Genomic DNA, 19,426 nt, shown 5'->3' with positions numbered 1-19,426 from the left:
CCAAAAAAGGACCACGATATATATAAAATATGTATGTATATAATATAATATTATCTCTAACTTTTTTCACCGCTTTCCAGCACTCAATCGATGTCTGAACGTGTATATGCCGCTATCAAAGATGGCGTCACTTCTACGGTGTCTGTGTGAACGATTCTAGTTGCCGCTGAAAAAATTAATATTTCTCGCATAAAATTTAACTACCGGCCGCCTTACCCAATCGAAAAGCGTTAATACATAATTCCGGTGTGATTTACAATTGAAATTGTGCCTGTGCGTGCGCCAGTCGCTGTTAAATCCCAACGCAAACGATTGTGTGTGTGCATCCAGAGAATTTCGAGGTGTGTGCATTGCAGCGCTTTTTTTGTGTGTCCCCATAGTACCCCCGCATCCTGTTCAGTCGTGTGTACCCGCAAACATTGTGCTAAATTATATAAAAATAAATTGGCGAAAAAGGCAACAAAAAAGAAAAAATTCTGCTAGTGGAATGCCATATAGAGCGACAGCGAGAGAGAGAGAAAAAGAGAGGGAGCGTAAGCGTGAGAGAAATCGATGACGATAGCTTTGTTTAGCTATCGCCCTCGATACACTCCTCCGCAGCGCAGTAAAAGCGGCGGCGTCAAGGAATCCCTTGCAGTATGACCGTGCTGTAGATAACCAAATACACCGAACGCAAGTGAGTGCGAGAGAAAAGAGACGCCGCGCAACAACAATTCGTGGTGAGTTAACCGCCACTCAACTCACCACGCTCTCACCCAGAAATCTAGCACAGTGGTATCGAAATTTATGCCTCTTAAACCAATCTTCCTCCGGTTTCATCGCTATTTGAAATATGTAAAATGAGTGCTCAGGATGTGGCATGCCACTGCATCCTCTATTCCCGTTGTTCAATCGTGTTAGAATCGTACATGTCCCAACTGAGGCGCTGTGACTCGTCGTCGGTGTGTGTTTGTGTGTGACTCCTCTGTGTGCAACCCCAAAACGTACCCATTAATCTGTACTACAACATTTTTTCGCTACTTTTACTATGTCACAACAAAAACAACAAGTTTGTACAACAATAGCAATGCAAAAAATATTTTCATGAACTACTCGTTTCGCTGTGTGTGCGGTCGTTCTCTCCCCATAAAGTATATACACACACATATAGAAGAGAGAGCCCAGCGAAAGAGAGTGGGAGAGAGCGTGAGAGTGAACGGCAGAGGAAAAAAAAAAATCGTCTCAGTTGCCGTATGCGTATGCCGCCTTCGGTCGTCGGTTTTAAAAGATATAGAAATCTTCTATACCTCCACACACTCCACACTCTCTACCCGCCGCCGCATAGTAGAGCGCAATCTGTTTAATCGGTCTTAACAGCAGAGCAAAATATCAAGTAAATCACCCAAATCAGAAATACAAAAGAATACCAGTAGCAAATAAATTCGTGGTGAATGCAAATTTTTCAAGTGCGCAGTATAGCGGCGAAATTCCAGACGCAATTTGGAGTATTCCCAAAGTTTTAATAAATAAATAAATATGTAATTACACACTCAAACACTCGAATGGACACACAAGCCCAAAATTCAGAGAGAGAGTGTGTGGCTACAATTGAGTTGATTTTTGGATTTTATATATGCATACCCATACATGCATATATACATGTATATTTTTTACTTATATTATTTTTAGAATATCGATTTTGTTGGCCGCCTCTTAATGAGTGTCTGTGTGTGTTTTGTGTCTCTCCCCTGCCTTCGTGCGGTTGTGTGTGTGTACGAACTATACATATTTGTGATAAGTGTGTGTAGCATCGTCGGACAGTAAAAATGTGTTAAGAATTATGTTCATATAGACATAAGTTACCTAATCTAGTGCAGAAGAAAGAAGGGAAACTAAGAAAAATCAAGTAAAGCGAAATTAATGAAAGGAGAAAAATGCCTCATCAAAACAGCTGCGCCGCTCTCTCTCTCTCGCTCTTCCTATCTCGCTTTCAAGTCTCACCTCATGTCTCCCCACACTCGAATGTCTTCCTCTTTCTTTTCACACACGCACTCACTCACTCACACACACATGCACACACACCATAGTGCGCTTCTGCTTTGTGCTTTTGTGTGCGTGTGTGTTTTGCCTTAACGCCACATCGTATTTACATGTGTTGACCCCACTTGGACCCCATCTGCCTAACCGCATCTTCTTCCGCTCCCCTCCCCCACCCCACCACGCGTTGCGTTGTGCAAAAAAAAAAAGTGGAAAAACGCGAAACTACAGTTTTAATTCAATTACAGTGCTCCCAAAACCAACGATAGTTAAATAACAAGAAGAGAGTACACTACGCTACGCCATTATCTACCGTGACATCGTATGCCAATTAGTGGGAAAAGCGAGACAGGTACGACCTACCGGAATTTGATAAATAGCTGTTAATCGAAAGAGAGAGAGAGATAATGTAAATAAATAAGAATAGGAACCATGGATATCTACACTCTCTACGCTCCAGTTCAATAACTTTTCATAGAAAGAGTACTCTACTGCACTCTACTCTCCAAGTAAGGGCAGAGCGAGAGAGCTATGGACCCGTGGGCCACAACAACGGAAGTTTACATCCATTTTTGGGTCTCCAATCTCTCGATTTGCACGGCCGAACAAAGAACTGGTTCTAATTGATTGAGTGATTGAGTCGCTGAGTAAGGGGCTATATGGGGAGACACCACTGTGTGGTGCGGTGTGGTGTGCTGTGGCGTGGTGTGGTGTGGTGAGGTGAGGTGAGGTGGCGGTTCCAGAACCTGCTCGACAAATTAACAAGTTCTCCAATTGACACATACAGGGGCACATATTGTCCGTTCGCCGAGCCTACTGTTTGAAATTAACATAAATGTGTCAAAATGGTAAATAATGTCCAGGGGGGCAGCCCCCCCTCACCATCACCATCCCACACTGGACAGGTGACAAGGCCCTTGCAACAGACCAATGTTTGACAATATAATTAAACCATTAACCATAATATATCGCTCGCTCGCTCTCTCTCTACACCAGGATTAATTATAATAATTCATGATACTCCGTAGAGCACATCCCAACCCAAAATTTGAACGTGACTTGTATGCAATTAAGGTGTTTCTTTGGAGCTCCGTCAGAACAATAAATACAACGAAAAGAACGATAACGAACGAGCGAACGGAACGTATGCAAAAGGCAGACAATTTCCAGTTTATTTTTTAGCTGTGCGATCGATCGATCCCCGGGATCCAAGTGTTTTGTTTGCCTAAGCGGGTTTGTCACTTGCTATTCCGTGCCGCGCACTACTGCCCCACTGCATGTCTCTGTTTCTGTGTGTGCGTGCGTGTGTGTGTGTGTGTTTGTGTGTGGGCTTCTCTCTCTCTCTCGCTCTGTGGCCCAGACTGGGCTTTGACGTACAAAAGTAGATACGTAGACAATTGCAAGCATCGATTCGTATGGGAAAATAAAGAGTATTCTTTTGGCTCCCTTTAATCATACATATTTGCATGAAATTTTTATAAATTTCTTGTAGCTTTAATATATCTCGAGGGTAACCCACATTCTGGGTGGGGAGGTTTCTACTTCCAAGTAATTTAAATGAATTAACCAAGTCGGTCAACTGAAATAAATGCCATGCCATCAGCATGACTCCCCCGTTTGTGCCACACACACACACACACAGAAGACAATTTGCGTTTCCATTGGAGATTTCACAGCAGCGGAATTTGTGGCCATAAATGCCTTGGGAGGAGCCACATATGAAAAGTGCTCCACATTCTCCAAAGAGGAGCTCTATTAAGTCCCTCTCCTCCACCTCCATCTCCTCCCGGGGGCGACCTGCTTGCCGTCTGTTCACCTTCTCTCACGGATGTTCATTTGGTTGCAACTTCAACAATTTCTGCCTGGCTGCAGCGGTTAAAGAGCGTGTTTAAAGCTCCCCCCCATGCCCCATACACCTCTCTCTCTTGGTTGACACAACTGACCTCACTTTTTGCCACTCATTCTGTTTGTCTTTGGATTGCAGATGCCACATGGAACAGCAGAAAGACCTTCTCTGGGTCTCTCCACCTGCTTCGTGTTTTCCCCGTCTGTTTACATCGTTATAGAAGGGCGATGGAGGAGGAGCCGGAGCCGGAGCCCCTCGTCTGCTCTAAAAATAAAGCGCAAACTCCATTGCAATTGACTTGATTTACACAGAGTTTTCTCCATGTTTTCGCCATCGATGAGCATTGCCTGGCATTTTCCATTGAATTTTCTGCAAATATCTATCAAAGTTCTTGGCTCAAAATGTCTTATTTAATCTGCAGCAGAAGTTCTTTCAATTTGTTGGAAAATATTCAATTCGGAAACACTCTGGGAATAGAACTCCTGTTTGTTCAATCGAAATTCTGTTTACTTGTTTGTTAGAGAGATGAAAAACACTCGTAATATTGGTAGAAACTCGGAAACAGTCGATGGAAAAAGCTGAAAACATACACGATTTTTCACATGGAGCTAAATTCACAAACATCTGAGTGTAGAGGGCAAATGTTAATCTCGTTATAATTAGATGATTGCTCCCGCCACGCCCCCAGATTTCTGGCACGTCTCGCTAACGAGTGGCACAATCAGCTGCTGGTGGGGCAGTGGAACGTTAAAAGGCCTCCCAGCATCTCACAGTTTTCAGTTCCTCAAAAGTGGTTTCCTTCCTGTAAGAGTTCTTGAAGAACCCCCCTGAGAAACCATTAAGGAAAACTATTCGTACATTCATTCCGACTGCCACAAACTGTAGAAATAATTTCACATTTTCTGTCCCAGACATACTCGAATTTTCAGCTTTTCCTTTCGCTTTTCTCCCGCTGCTTCTGCTTTTGGCCGCAATTAATGACGTTTTTCATCGCTCATAATATAATTTTAGACGCGGGGGAACATTTTGAGTGCCAGTGAAAAATCTTTTTGCTGATTTTTTCTTTCCGTTGAGGAATCGTGGGGAGGGAGGGGGTGTGTTCCGTTTTTCTGCGTGGCATCCTGTGGCGAAAACCCGTGCGTCGTCGGCGGCATCGTCGTCGTCTCAAGTGCAGTTCAATGTATTTTTGTAATGTTCTTAATTTATTTTCAGTGTTTATTTATAGCATACAGAATATGGTAAACGGAAATTCCACAGCTGTGCATGAAATCATTTGACCTTGAATGGGTTGGATTCAATATTATTTCAATGACTATTTAGGGAGCCCCCCCCTTCCCCCCGTCTGTTGGGTTCCTTTTGTTTCCTCGAGTGGCGTCATGGCCTTTAAATCAATAAAAAACGAAAAAACACTCGGTGGAACAGTACGACAGACAGACAGCTGCAGCAATTAAATAAAATCGCACATTGCACAATTAATAATTAGCACTTGTTTAGCCACCAGCGAGGGCCCGAGAAGTGAAACAAGTGCACCTCCACCCCACAGGTGGGCCAACAGCCACTGGTCTCCCTCTCCCCTCTCCCCTCTCCCCCTCCCTCTCCTCGTCTCTGTTTGTTTGTTTCTTTTTTTTGTTTTTTCAGGTGGCAAGAACACCTACCATATGGCTATCTTATCTTTCACCTGAGATACATTTTTACTTATTTTCTGCGCTTGATTGTCTTTTTTTGTAGTTCACTGTTTATGCGACATTCATATTTTTGTGCTGATTTTTGATTAGATGGGTGCCACGCCCACACACACACAGAGGCATACAGCCCCCCGACTGGTTATCACAGCTCAAAATCTCTTAATTAAAAAATAGAAGAAAAAAATACAGCCAATAGATTGCGAAAAGAGAGAGAGAGAGGGAGAGAAGAGAGATGTGGGCAGGGCGCTTTTCAATAAAAAAATTTTCCATGCTTTGGCATTGAATTTGCATTGTGGCATATATTTTACAAAAAGTAGTACGTAAATCTATATAATACCTGCTGCCTATATACATGTATATAATACATATATACCTACCTCTGTGGGTGACGCGATAGGTAAATGAAATCATTGAACTGAAAGGCGGCGTCTGACGAACAGAAAATAGAACCTCCAGACTATTGGGATACCCATTCACCCAAAGAAGTAAACGAGTAAAGAACGCAACAAATAATCTCCCCCTCCCCCTCGCGTTTATTTTATTTCAGACCGAAAAAAGCTTAAGCGCTGTTTACACTACATGGTTTTCTGTCCGAATGCAGGGCAACTCCACAGCCGAAAAAGCGGTGTAGTGTAAACAGAGCTTTGGTTCTCTCACAGAAGATCAGGCGATAGCGGTGTGTGCAAGAGAGTAACAGAGAGTGAGAGGGCGACATTGCATTCGCTTGCCGTGTGTTTGTGCGTGTCTGTGCGCGCATGGAAACAGGGAGAAGGAGGAAAACGAGAAAAGGAAGAAACTAAGCTGCTGCTGGGCGGGCGAGCAGTCTTGAGGGCAAATAGTGTTCATACGAGGATCCGATTGTGGGGAGAATAGGGTGGATATATTATTTAATATTCCTCCCACTTGCATAAGAATTCGCCTCAATATTATGTTTCCTTTTCTTGTCTTGTCTTTCTTTTTTTTTAATTAGTCAAAATGTTGTGTCTACCCGACAACGCACCGTGTCTCAGCGCTTAATTATTTAATTAAATTGAGGAAATTGTTGTGACTGCTGTTGTCTTGTCTCATCTCCCGTTCTCCTATCCGCTCCACCCTCTGCTCTGCGCTCTCTGCTCCGCTGCTCTGCTCTGCGCTCTCTGCTCCGCTGCTCTGCTCTGCCTCTCTGCTCCGCTGCTCTGCTCTGCCTCTCTGCTCCGCTCTCTACTCTGCTCCGTTCTCTGCTCTGCGTTTTGGTTCGTCTGCTTTTCGTGTGTTTTACGGTTTCGTCATATGTTTTGTGGCTTTGGCTTTTGGGGGCTTTATTCCAAGAGGAAAAAAGGAAAGAAGTGTTGTTACACCCCCTCCAATGCCAGCAGCAGCACATAACAGTCGTCGGCTGATGCAATTAGCTTTGTGCCTGTGTCTGTGGCTGTGCCTTTGGCTGTTGTCAACTAATTTTGTGGCTTTCTACTTTCCATTTCCATTGGCACTTGGCGTGGCTCTGCCTCTGCTGCCAACACCAACAATAGCTTACATCCAATGTTATGTAAACCCTAGAAGACAGATGTTATGACAGATGTGTGTTTCTTACTTGACGACTCTCCCAAAAAGCCCCGCCACTCGATAAGAACTGTTTAGGCACTTCGGGGCCAGTACCAAGGCAGGGCCAAGGGCCTCTTTTCCATGCGGGATAGTCCAAAGCTGTCCTAAACGAACGGCCACATTCGTTTTGAATGGCAAGCCATTCACGTGTCATGATTGCATGTGAATCCGCCGCTTATGGACGCTTAGTAATTGATGATATTACAATAACAACAACCCATAACGACTCGTAATTATATTAAGTATTCGCCTGCGGGAGGGAATTTTATTGTAATTTTAAAAATTAAGAAAAAAACAACAGGTCCATCGTCTAACCTTCTCTTGAAGTGAACCTAGAGTGCCCCGAATACCATCTTTTTGATGATGAATCAACGATTAAATGTTGTGAATGCTGTACCATAGGGGGGTGGGGTGTTTGGGTGACCCAATTGATTCCGTTACTCTCTTCCATTACCTCTGCTTCAAGGGTTTTAGTTAGTAGTTCCTTTGAAGATGGGCGATATCCGCCAATTAAGGGAAACTCTTCTTCGGGCATTCCATTAGCCAAATCTTTCAGGGAACCGGGACCACTCCTCACCTGCTCTTTGCCCCTGCCAGTGCCTCTCACTCGGCTTTTCTTTAATCATTTACGAGGAAAGCACACATCGACATTGCTGCTTGACCCCATTGGGGTTTTCCAAGGAAACTTACTCACGGCTTTCCCCTCTCTCTCTCCCTCTCTCTCTCGCGAAGAGCTTTCCATTTTCACTCTCGCTGAACGCATTCCACTTTGAATAATTAAACATAAATACGTGTACATGGAAAATCGTTCAATTTTCAAGCCGTGTTGCATCGCACTTGGCTCTTTCCTGACGTCAACATCCGCACGTGGAGCCGCAATTATAATTGCCCTTCTGCACGGCTGCTGGAAAATGCGTTGCCAGTCAATGGCTGTGGGTGGGGGTGGGTGGGGCGACCGCCTCTCTGACGTAGTCGCATCGGGTTTGTGGATTTGAATCTGGCTTTGAGTGTGCCACTCCAAAAATAGATGTAGAATGTTCTGCAGTTGTCGGTTCTATTTTTGGTGGCCCATAAATGTCGGCGGGCCCCCGCTTTGCCACTGCTTGGTCCCCCTGCATGTGTCCTTTGCAGGAGCAGTGTGTTATGACTAAGAATATCCTTTGTATATCCCTGGCAAAACGGGGGGGATGATGAGAAGGATGAGTTTCTGGGGAGACACTTTACACAGATCCTTCGTCCGCTTGGGCACAATTGTGTAATGTACGAATTTCCCCATAAGCGAACGGCTACACATTCGTTTCCTCTGAAACCACAAGAGTTTTGGGATATTTTACAATAAAATCACGTAGAAATATACGCCAAATTATTTCCCCCATCATATTTCCGATTCCTATGGCCCTAATGATCCCAAAAGGTCATGATCCAATGGTTTGATGACGGATCAAAAGCAGGGATACACATATTCCATATGTAGATATATATAGGCTTCTGTAGGGGGTACCAAATGCCTCGAATCTTGTTATTTCTATTTTCATTTGTCGCATTGCGTGCGTTGATTACATTTCCACATATTTTTCAGTCACATTTCCCAGGGGGTGAAAGGTGTGGCCTGGTCTGGTCTCCCTTTGGCTCTGTCCAGGTGTGGCACGTGGCAGCAACGTGTGGCAGCGTTCAGCGTCAAGTGGTGCCTATCAATAAATTGAATCCTCTGCTTGTCAATTGTGAATTACTAAAAAGCATTAAGCCCTCGAAGGTGGGGAAAAGTCCTTGAATTGCTTTTCTTTTGTTTCCGTCCCCCCCCATCCCCCCTTTTGCTCACCTTTTATTCCATTTTCCCCCTGTCCTGCGGATGCCATTCCGCTTTCTTTCTACTTTCTTCCATTTGTTGGCTTCATTTCATTCTGGATGCCATTCGTATGCGTTGAATGCAAATTTCCCATAAGCGAATGGATACACTCTCCCTCTCCTCCTCTCTCTCTCCTGCTCTCTCTATCGTTTCTTGGATTGGCAGGACACCAATCGATAGTTTGGCCTGCCATTTAACTGTGAAAACTTCAACAATTTCCAACGAGCTGCCAACTTTTTTTGCCGACAGTTGCCTCCCCCTCCCGTCCCCCTCCCGTCCCCCTCCCGTCCCCCTCCCCCCCCTTCCTTTGGGCTGTTGTTTTCGACTTGTGCGACTCTCTGAGTGCTGTAAATATTTAAAATTCATTTTACTTGCAATATTTACCCCCAGGAGGAGTGACCCAATTCCCATTGAAATCTAGATCTTATAATTTTGTTAGAAAGGGGGCTTTTCGGTGTCTGGTGGGGCCTGCAAAAAAAAAAAAGCACCAAATAAAAAATGCAGGCACGCCAACGGAACGACGAGTGGGGCATGAAATGTAACCGAAAAGGGGTTGGGAGGGGAGGGGAGGAGAAGCAGCAGCCGCCATCTTCCACTTTTGACCACCCACCCGATCCACCGTCTACTCTCCGCCACTCTGCCCCTCTGCCATCCACCCACATGACATTTACAATGTGTTTTCCCTCGATGTGTGTGTGTGTGTGTGTGTGTGTGTGTGTGTGGCGTGGCGCCTCCTGCCTTGAGGGCACACGCAGCAGCAGCAGCAGCAGCAGCAGCAGCAGCGGCAGAGTCGGCGCCGCGAGAGGCACTTTCGTGTGGCGAAAAACTTTCGCTTCTGTTGCAGCTCCATCCTCCCCCATCCACTGCTGCCTCTTTCTTGTGGATGCAACAAAATCGTATAAAACTTATTGTTCCATTTCCTTTAGCTTTATGTAAATTAAAAAAGGCGCATTTTTCCCAGCAAAGACTCAAAGCTGCTGCTGTGGCACGTTGCGTTTTTCACCGATGATTTTTGGAGAAATAAAGAAATTTTTCACCAAGAAAATATTCAATACAATGCCAGAATGGGAATATATTTCAAAGAAATATTTCACAATAAGTGTTTCGCCGATGCTTTTTGGAGAATTCAATGATAGCGAATGCAATTTTTCACCAACGAAATATTCAATAATGATAAATCAACTTTAATGGAAATATATTTCAAAGAAATATTTCCATATATTTTTCACCGATGCTTTTGCCATGCGATTTTTCATCGACGGAAATCTTTGGTTTGGTTGTTTGGTATTATCGGTAACTATCGGTAGTCGATGGCAGTCCGCGGAATGAAATAAACTCGAATTTATTTGAGAAAAGATTCATAGTTCTGTTAGCTTTATGCCCCCTAGAAACATGGGATGACAAAGGTACCACAGAGTCGCATTGTAATATCCATCGATAGATATCGAATCATTTACCAACGCGAAAAAACCCCGCATAGCAAAAGGGCCTTCAAGGAAGGATATCAGTGGGTATGTGCGATGTGCTACGTGCCATGAGATACATGCCACACATCCCCCCCCCACCCCCCTCTCTCCACCACCTCTCTCTCTCTCTATGCATATGCAATGTCGCTGGCTGGATGCTGATTTGATTGATTTAATGATATCAATACAGCCACAAAGCCACCACACATAGAGGGAGAAAGGGAGAGGGGGTGGTGCGGAGGGAGGGACACGACCCAAGGGAGGTCAAGGTTTTGAATTTCCAGTGCGCATTGGATGAAAATTCTATTAGGACCGTACGGTGCCGCCCACAATTCCATCGATCGAATGAGGGAATGCTTTCCTCGATAATTGTTGCCTCTGCGTGGAAATGGAAATCAATTTCATGCATGCGAGATTATGATGGGATGATGGAGATTGTACGAGATGCTCTCTCTCGCACGAGACACGCAACGGAAGGCAGCTTGTAATTTTATCGGAAGAGAGAGGAGTCGGAGTCCCTCCTGTGAAAATTGTTTAAGCATTTTCCACCCATTCTAGTCACGCATTGCTGCTGCAGCTGACGAGAAATGAAATTCTCAATCGTCCATGAACTCTTTTTTCCCCCCCTTGCCCCCTTGTCGTGTGAGGATTTTCTGTTTGGGGTGTGAGATTCCTCCCATGGACAACGGCGCGATGTTTACTGCGTAGTTTTTCCAGCATTTTCCCCGCATGCAGTTCCTGAGACACGTTTCAAGTACGCAGCGAAAGCGAAAATGAAAACAGTGCGCAATTTTTACCGCCACACGTGCCGCCCCTCCCTCCCCAAGGCGGACCGAGGGGCTAGATGGCGGAACCTTTGTTCCTTATCATCTCTCAAGCGGACATTATCATTGCTTTGCTTTTTCCCGTGCAAAAAGCTTAGACTTTTCACCTAATAACCGTCGCAAATATGATGAAAATGTCGACAGAAATTTCACTGAAGCGGCACAAAAAATGTAATATTTCTGAGATGATTAAACCCCATTGGAAAAATCAAAGAAAAATCTAATATAAATATATTTTTACATGATAAAAAGCAATGAATATTTATTTAAAAAAAGCAAGTGAGGAGGTTTCACTTTCGCAGGCTTTTCTTTGTAAAAGAAATACCCACGGAAAATATTCAGCGTGATACGAGTAGAGCAGCGATGTTGTTTTTGGATTCGTGGGAACGAGCCTCGCTTCCAGTCTCGAACAGGAGTCATGCACACGCCTGAATGTTGTTTTGGGCTTTCACGAGGTCGGGGCGTTCTCCGCATTTTCGGCTGGCTTGAGTCGGTTTTCGAGGAGCAAATCTGGGATTAATGGAAGCGATGACAGCTAGGTTTAGACGAAGCCTCCAAATCGTAAGGAATACATTCCCTTTGCCTATTTTCTAGTCTTTTTTCCACGATTATCGCTACAGAAATACGTATCAGCTTTCCATGCAACCTACGTTGGTATATTTACATTTACTTGAGTGGAAATAGCAAATAGTTGATTCTCAATTGACACCAAACAGCAGCTGTCGGAGCAAATATCTATTCAGCTATCAATTGAAACATATTCATTAAATATTTGCACTTGACGCCAGTCCCGAGAACACTTAAGGAACAATCAATAAAGAAAGACGTACATTAAAAGGGGTTCCCTATAAAGATTGTGGCACTTGAATGAGGAAATATCATTAACATATGAAATGCTAAAGATATTGATATCGATAAAATTGGTCTTCAACGGGCAGATTGGGTTACGTGTAGGTCAGGGTTTTGGCCCGACATTAAACCGAAACAAAGCGACAATTGACGACAATCGTTGGTAGCATTTACAAGTCTCGAAACAGTTTTGTGGCTTATTGATTGTCTTGAAAAAAAAGGAAGAAAAAAGACACGCAATGGACATGCGTCCGGAATACATCGTAGCAAGAGGAAGAGAGGAACGAAAGAAGAGCGCCCTGTGGCATGTGGCATGAAGTGTGGAAACGGAATAGAATTTCCCCCCCGGCTTGACCGAGGGTCGAGGGGCGAGGGTCGAGGCGAGTGGCTTAGTCATTAGATGGCCTGGCCGAAACGATGAGTGGTGGCCCACTCTAAGCGGCGAAAAATCGTACAAATGCCAACACGAAAACAACAGCGAAACAAAGCAAAGCAAAACAAAACAAAAGCGAAGAGGAGAATAGAGAAAGAGAGTGAAAAAGTGGCGAAAACTTGTCTCATTATAAATTGCGAGAGGCGCCGCCCTGTGCCGAGAGCACCCTGTGCCACAGGGTATTATGGTTTTTGAAAGGTGTTTGATTTTCGATCAGCAAAGGAAAGCCAAAGAAATGTGGCATTGGTCTGTAATATCACAGATCCATTACCCAACGTTCACATGTGAATGGCAATAATTCGTAAAAACAGCTGATTGCGTGTTACAGCTGTTTTTTCCCCCTTTTGATGCCTTTTTTGTGGTTCCCTTGCAAAATATCCCGAATCTCTCTCTGTTTGTGTGATTCGAAACGAATGTATCCGTTCGTTTATGGAACATTTTGTGCTTCAAGGGTATCCAGCGACTCGGCCATTTCCTCTTGGGTTATTGTTTCTTCTATGATGAACTTTTTTGGCCCTCACTACAATGTTTTATTGTTGTTTTTGCTGTTGAGTAAATAATGTCATAAGGTCACACACACACACACACACAGGGACACCCCCTCCCATTAAAGGGGGGGGGGGGGGGGGGCACTCCCAGGCCTAATGGTCAGCCATTCATCGCGCTGCCAATGTCCATGCCGATGCCGATGCTGTTGTTGGTCATTTGTCTCGGGGCTGGGCACACCCTCCTCCCCCTCCCCCTCCCACCTTTCATTTTATATAAAATATCATGGAATAAATGAATGGAATGGACGCTATCTCTCCCGATCTATCCGATATATTTAATGCCACGATGGGGTCCTCTGTTTGTTGTTTTGTTTTGGAGAGGGGCTCGACCTCCCACGGCGAAGGTTATTCAGATAAATTAAACCAAAGACACTGCGAAAACCAACGGCCACACAACTTTTCTGTGTAAACAAGCTGATGAGGTGTACGATGTACATATGTATATGTATGTACATATATGTGTACATAATGTATATGTATTCTGTGGAAAATTCAATTCAATTGTGAATCGCAAAAGGGGGGGTGCCCAGGGTTCGACTTTCAGATACCCAATATTTTATTGTACCTATTTTGGATAGTAAGGATTTTTTTACATCTGTATCTTAACAAAAAACTAGATATTTTTGTTTAAAATAAATGTAAAAAAAATGTTTTTAACACAAAACACAAAAAACATTAAAAAAAATTTCAAACAAGAATTTTAATAGTTTTTTTAAATTTTTTTTTAAAATTGTATTCAAATTAAAAAAAAAATGTATTTTAAAAAATAAATAACCAAACAATTGTAAAAATTAAAAAAAACTATGTAATATTTTGGAATTTTATAATTATCTTTTTATAATGATTTTTGGAAAATAGGTAGAACAGATAATAGTTTTTTTTTTTTAATGTTAGCTCCACTAAAAAAAGCCATTTATCTTTTAAATTGTGGAAGCCGCAGGTACTTTTGACATTTTACAGTCCTCAAAAATTGTCTGATTGTGATGATTTTTAGCAGATGGGTGGATAATATCATTATATGAAACGCTACGAGAAAGAAAGAATGTATCTTTGAAATTAAGGAAATTACAGATATTTCACTCTTTGCTTTAGAAACCGAGTACGAAAGAAAGCTCGCAAGAGCCCATCATATTTTGCAGCTGGAGAAGGTATTTACGGGGTAGGTTCTGGTCTTTAGGGGAATCGAACAAACCCTCGCCTCGCGTGGATATACCCTGCTCTCGCCCCTTAACGCTGTATGGAAAAAAGGCAGCTGGGCAAACTTTTTCTGTGTATGCCACCCCTCCCCTCTCTCCAGCCAGTTCCGGTTGGCCAACACACACAAACACTCGATGTAGCGACGCGCCCACGCATCAGCAGCGGCAGCAGGCGGGCAGGCAGGCAGGCAGGCGGGCAGGCAGGCGGGCAGGCTGGCGGGCAGGCAGGCAGGCAGGCAGGCAGGCAGCTGTTGGCCAAGTTTGATCGCATTTACCTGTTTGTCACTCATACGCCTTGTGGTTCCTGTCTCTGTGTGTGTGTGGGCCATGTTTAACATGTTTTTCACTTGGGAATTGACTGCAGGCCATGGACTGCTCGCATGGCATCCGAGGTGTTTGACTTGCATTTTTGTGCGCAAATTTGTGTGCCTCCCGAGTGCCCCTCTCCTCCACTGCGCTGGAAAATTGAAGTTCATGCAAATGAAGCCTCCTCCTGTGGCTCCTGGTGCGTCCTTCATTTCTGGCTTCATTTCCGCTTTACATTTCCTTCGCGTAGAGACAGCCGCCTGCCGCCCCTAACTAGTGTTTCCGGTCAATGGCTTTACCGGGGGAAAGGCATCCTAAATGAGATTCAAAATGGAATGTGTAAATTTAATTAAACGCCGCGGCGTCTGCTGCCATTTGCCACAAGGATTGTGCGGCTCCTTCAGCCATTTGCCGCAGGGATGGTGCGGCTCTGAGGCAGAATGGTTTTCCCCCTTCCAAGAGGGGGCATGTTAATTGTCAGGATTCTGGCCAGTCATCAGTCAATCATTCAAAAGCCCAAGCATTCGCCTGGCAACCCCACCCCATCGGGCGGTGCTTCCCTCTTCTTGGGGCCCCTGGCCCCTTATCCGCCTATCAGTTATCTCTTATTTGTCAGCACAAAGAAATCACAGTCCCCGAACACACACACACACACACACACACACACACACACACACACACACACACACACACACCTGTAATAAAAAAGAGCTACGATTAGATATAACCTTCATATATTTTATATTTTTTATCAAAATTCTGCCTCGGTTTTCGGTTTGTGGTTTTTCCCCGCCCCTCCTCCCAGCTATCTATCCGACAAGCCTTTTAATGTCAATTCCGTTTACTGTATTTCCATTTGCAGTGCATGTGATGCCAAATCAAAAGGAAAACACATAAAATATAACCAAGCAGCAGCAAAAGCCAAGAGCGCAAAAGGCCAGTGTCCGCAGAGAGAGAGAGACAGAGGAATATGTGAAGGATTCAAACCATAAATCGATGTGCCATTCAGGAGCAGAAGCAGAAGCAGAAGCAGCAAAACCTAGAAGCTAAGACGAGACGCGAGAGTATTAACCACAAGAGAAGGCGCAACAGTGCAACAATCCCTCCAGCAACAAAGAACCTGAAAGCAGCAGCAGCAGCAGCAGCAGAAGTGGCAACAAACAGAACGTAAATCTAGAAACAGGTGAGTGCGATTCTAAAACGTTTTCAAGGGGAGAAACTAATGAATATATTCTCATGTTTTCTGGCAGTGTAAATACAACTGTAACGAATTTAAAGCAAACAAAAAAGCAGACAACACACTTGATGTCCCCCCCAGACGCTCGTTGATAGATGCCAAGATAAGTCGCTACCGTTTCAACACCGCCATCAACATCACCCAGCAACAGAAGCAGCAACAACTGCAACAGCAACAGGCGCAACAGCAGCAGCAACAGCAACAGCAACAGCAGCTACAGCAGGGCATACAGAACAGAGAGAAGCATCCGCCATCCCATCAGCATTTGTTGCCATTGGAGGAGCAGCAAAGGAGCAGCGGCAGGACAACAGCAGCAGCAGCAGCCGAGCAGGAGGAGCTCTGCATAGGCGGCACCGCAACCGGCAGCGGCAGCAGCAGCTTAACCAAAGGTCGAGGAAACAACTGCAAGACGCCAAACTCTACTGCAAAAGTCGCCAACATAACACATAAAATTTTCGGTTGGCTACGCAAATCGCGAAACAAACGGCCAGTCGAGATCCTAACAAGCGATTTCGAAGGCGAAGACGGCGACGGCGACGAGGGGGAAGGAGGAGCAGGAGCAGGAGCAGGAGCAGGAGCAGGGGCAGGAGCAGCACCTGGGAGTGCAGGTGGGTCAGGTGCAGCGGGTGGTGCAGCCGATCATCAGCAATTTTCAGTGGCAAACGTTCGATACAAAGCCGGCAAGCTGAATACCACACAGACAGCCACGGAGACCACCACCACCGCCATCGATTCAAACGAACCCAAATCTGAAAAGATGTCATCGGGGGGCACGTTTGTGGATCGAATCGACCCGTTCGCCAAACGTTCACTCAAAAAGAAGGGCAAAAAGAGTCAAGGTTCCTCGCGCTACAGAAATTCACAGGATGTTGAGTTGCAGCAATTGCCGCCGTTGAAAGGTACGCTACTCCCTGATCCCTGATCCCTGATCCCGAAGGATGTCCTGGTTAATAATAATTCCCTGCCTTTTGTTTTGTTTTGTTTTGTGTTTCCGATAGCCGATTGCTCCAGCCTCGAACAGGAGGAGCTGTTTATACGAAAGTTGCGTCAGTGTTGCGTATCATTTGACTTTATGGATCCCGTGACGGACCTCAAGGGCAAGGAAATCAAGCGGGCGGCACTCAATGATCTATCCACCTATATAACGCACGGGCGCGGTGTGCTCACGGAACCCGTTTATCCGGAAATAATACGCATGGTACAGCCAATCGGAGGAACTAATCTTTTATGAGGAAATATCATATTAAATCAAACATTTTTGTACACAGATTTCTTGCAACTTATTTCGCACACTGCCGCCCAGCGAGAATCCAGATTTTGACCCGGAGGAGGATGATCCAACATTGGAGGCCTCGTGGCCACACCTACAGCTGGTGTATGAGGTGTTCTTGCGCTTCCTCGAATCGCAGGATTTCCAAGCAACCATTGGCAAGCGTGTGATCGATCAGAAGTTTGTCTTGCAGGTGCGCACAGCTCTTCTTCTCCTTCAAGATCATGCCTATAACACGACCTCTTCTATTTGACAGCTCTTGGAACTGTTCGACTCTGAGGATCCACGCGAGCGTGACTTTCTCAAGACGGTGTTGCATCGCATCTACGGAAAGTTCTTAGGTTTACGCGCTTTTATACGAAAACAAATCAACAACATATTCTTGCGATTCATCTACGAGACGGAGCACTTCAATGGTGTGGGCGAACTCTTGGAAATACTCGGCAGGTGCGTTCGAAAAGTAGTTTATTCCTTCCCTGCTCCCTTACTAATGGCAATCCTCTGATATGCAGCATCATCAATGGCTTTGCCTTGCCACTGAAGGCCGAGCATAAACAGTTTTTGGTCAAGGTCCTGTTGCCGCTGCACAAAGTCAAATGCCTGTCTCTATATCATGCACAGCTGGCATATTGTATTGTACAATTCCTAGAGAAGGATCCATTCCTTACCGAGCCGGTGGTGCGGGGCCTGCTCAAGTTCTGGCCAAAGACGTGTTCCCAAAAGGAGGTCATGTTCTTGGGCGAAATCGAGGAGATACTTGATGTGATCGATCCGCCGCAGTTTGTCAAGATCCAGGAGCCGCTCTTCCGGCAGATTGCCAAATGTGTCTCGAGTCCACACTTTCAGGTACGCGACAGGACATCCCGAAATTGAGCGTAGACTGAACGTATTTTCGTGTTTTTTGGTGATTTGCAGGTAGCTGAACGCGCTCTATATCTGTGGAACAATGAGTATGCCATGTCGCTGATTGAGGAGAACAATGCGGTGATCATGCCGATCATGTTCCCGGCCCTATACCGCATCAGCAAGGAGCACTGGAACCAGACCATCGTGGCGCTCGTCTATAACGTATTGAAAACATTCATGGAAATGAATTCAAAGCTGTTCGATGAGCTCACCTCCAGCTACAAGGCAGAGAGGCAGAAGTATGACCAAGTTCCTCTCGTTGGAATAAATATATTAATAATATTTGTAATTGTTTCCGCACAGGGAAAAGAAACGTGAACGCGATCGCGAGGAGCTGTGGAAGAAGCTGCACGAACTCGAATCGAATCGTTCCAATGGGCGCACCGCAGGCGGCAGCGCAGCTGCGAATGCATCGAACAGCGCATCATCATCCAACGCGGCGGCGTCCACGTCCTCCCAACTGCAGCCACCATCCATCAGCACAGCCGCCATTAACTCTCATCAGCAGCAGCAGCAGTCGAATAGCAGCAGCAGCGGCAGTCTGTCCAGCGGCGGCGCCGGCGGCGACAATAATCCTGCGACCACAAATGCAAAAATCAAACAGGATAAGGCGGATAACTAAACGGGCAAAGCACAAGCGAACGCAAGGCATGCGCCCGAAAAAACAAAACTAACAATAAACGAGAGCCGTAGAGCGCAGTCCGTCGGCTAACACGTAAAAGCATCTCTGTCGTTCCACATCCCACACGTAAGAGACAGACAGACAGACAGACAGAGAGAGGGAGGGAGGAAGGAAGGAAGGAAGGAAAGAGAGGCGATAAATAGTTATACTAAAAACAAAAACACATACATATGCTAAACTTTAAACACAAGAAAATATGAAACTAAACACTAAAAAAAATGTATACTCGATTGACGAAGACACCAACCAAGCGGACATCAGCGGAGGAGGAGGAGGAGAAGGAGGATGCTTGAGTGGCTGTTGAGAGGCAGAAGGATGGAAAGGAGTGGAAAGCGGAAACGGAAGTGAAAGCGATAGCCCTGTCTGTGTGTGTGTTATGTTTAGAAAGCCGAAGCTTCGTCGAGTGCGGCATCAATGGAAATCTATATAAATAATATATCTTACACCTAAACAAACGACACGACACACACACACACCCACACACCCACTCCCACACCACACCACACCACACATAAACACCCGCGCACACACACACAGACACACAAATACACCCCCACAGACACATATAAATATATATATTAAAACAAAACAAAACAAAAGAAAGAAAATATTATTAATTACGTTTAAGCATTAAAGAAAAAGAAAACCCAAGTTGAATAAAGAGAAAAATCATGTTAGTAAGTGAAAAAAAAAGCAGAAGAGAGCCGATAACTATAACTATAACTATGATTGATT

At 44.9% G+C, this 19,426-nt stretch overlaps 1 protein-coding gene across 4 annotated transcripts; it reads left to right on the top strand.

Moving 5' to 3' along the window:
• The first annotated feature begins 173 nt into the window (after window positions 1-173).
• On the top strand, window positions 174-19,202 carry LOC6587518 (serine/threonine-protein phosphatase 2A 56 kDa regulatory subunit epsilon isoform). Of its 4 annotated transcripts, XM_026995007.1 has the most exons (10): window positions 174-341; window positions 2,265-2,368; window positions 15,459-15,779; window positions 15,847-16,732; window positions 16,832-17,031; window positions 17,102-17,296; window positions 17,360-17,550; window positions 17,616-17,949; window positions 18,019-18,248; window positions 18,313-18,631. In XM_026995007.1, exons 4-10 carry the CDS (start codon window positions 16,591-16,593, stop codon window positions 18,629-18,631), a joined length of 1,611 nt encoding a protein of 536 aa, XP_026850808.1. In that variant the 5' UTR covers window positions 174-341; window positions 2,265-2,368; window positions 15,459-15,779; window positions 15,847-16,590. The 4 variants fall into 4 exon arrangements, with proteins under 4 accessions (XP_026850808.1, XP_026850810.1, XP_026850809.1 ...); XM_026995009.1 differs by lacking the exon at window positions 2,265-2,368; XM_026995008.1 differs by lacking the exon at window positions 2,265-2,368 and having other exon boundaries at window positions 174-719.
• The last annotated feature ends 224 nt before the right edge of the window (window positions 19,203-19,426 follow it).

The sequence above is a fragment of the Drosophila persimilis genome, unplaced genomic scaffold, assembly GCF_003286085.1.
Source record: "Drosophila persimilis strain 14011-0111.01,24,50 unplaced genomic scaffold, DperRS2 tig00000000-arrow-pilon, whole genome shotgun sequence".
NCBI lineage: Eukaryota > Metazoa > Arthropoda > Insecta > Diptera > Drosophilidae > Drosophila > Drosophila persimilis.
The sequence above is the reverse complement of the archived record's forward strand: the minus strand, read 5'-3'. Positions and strand labels throughout refer to the sequence as shown.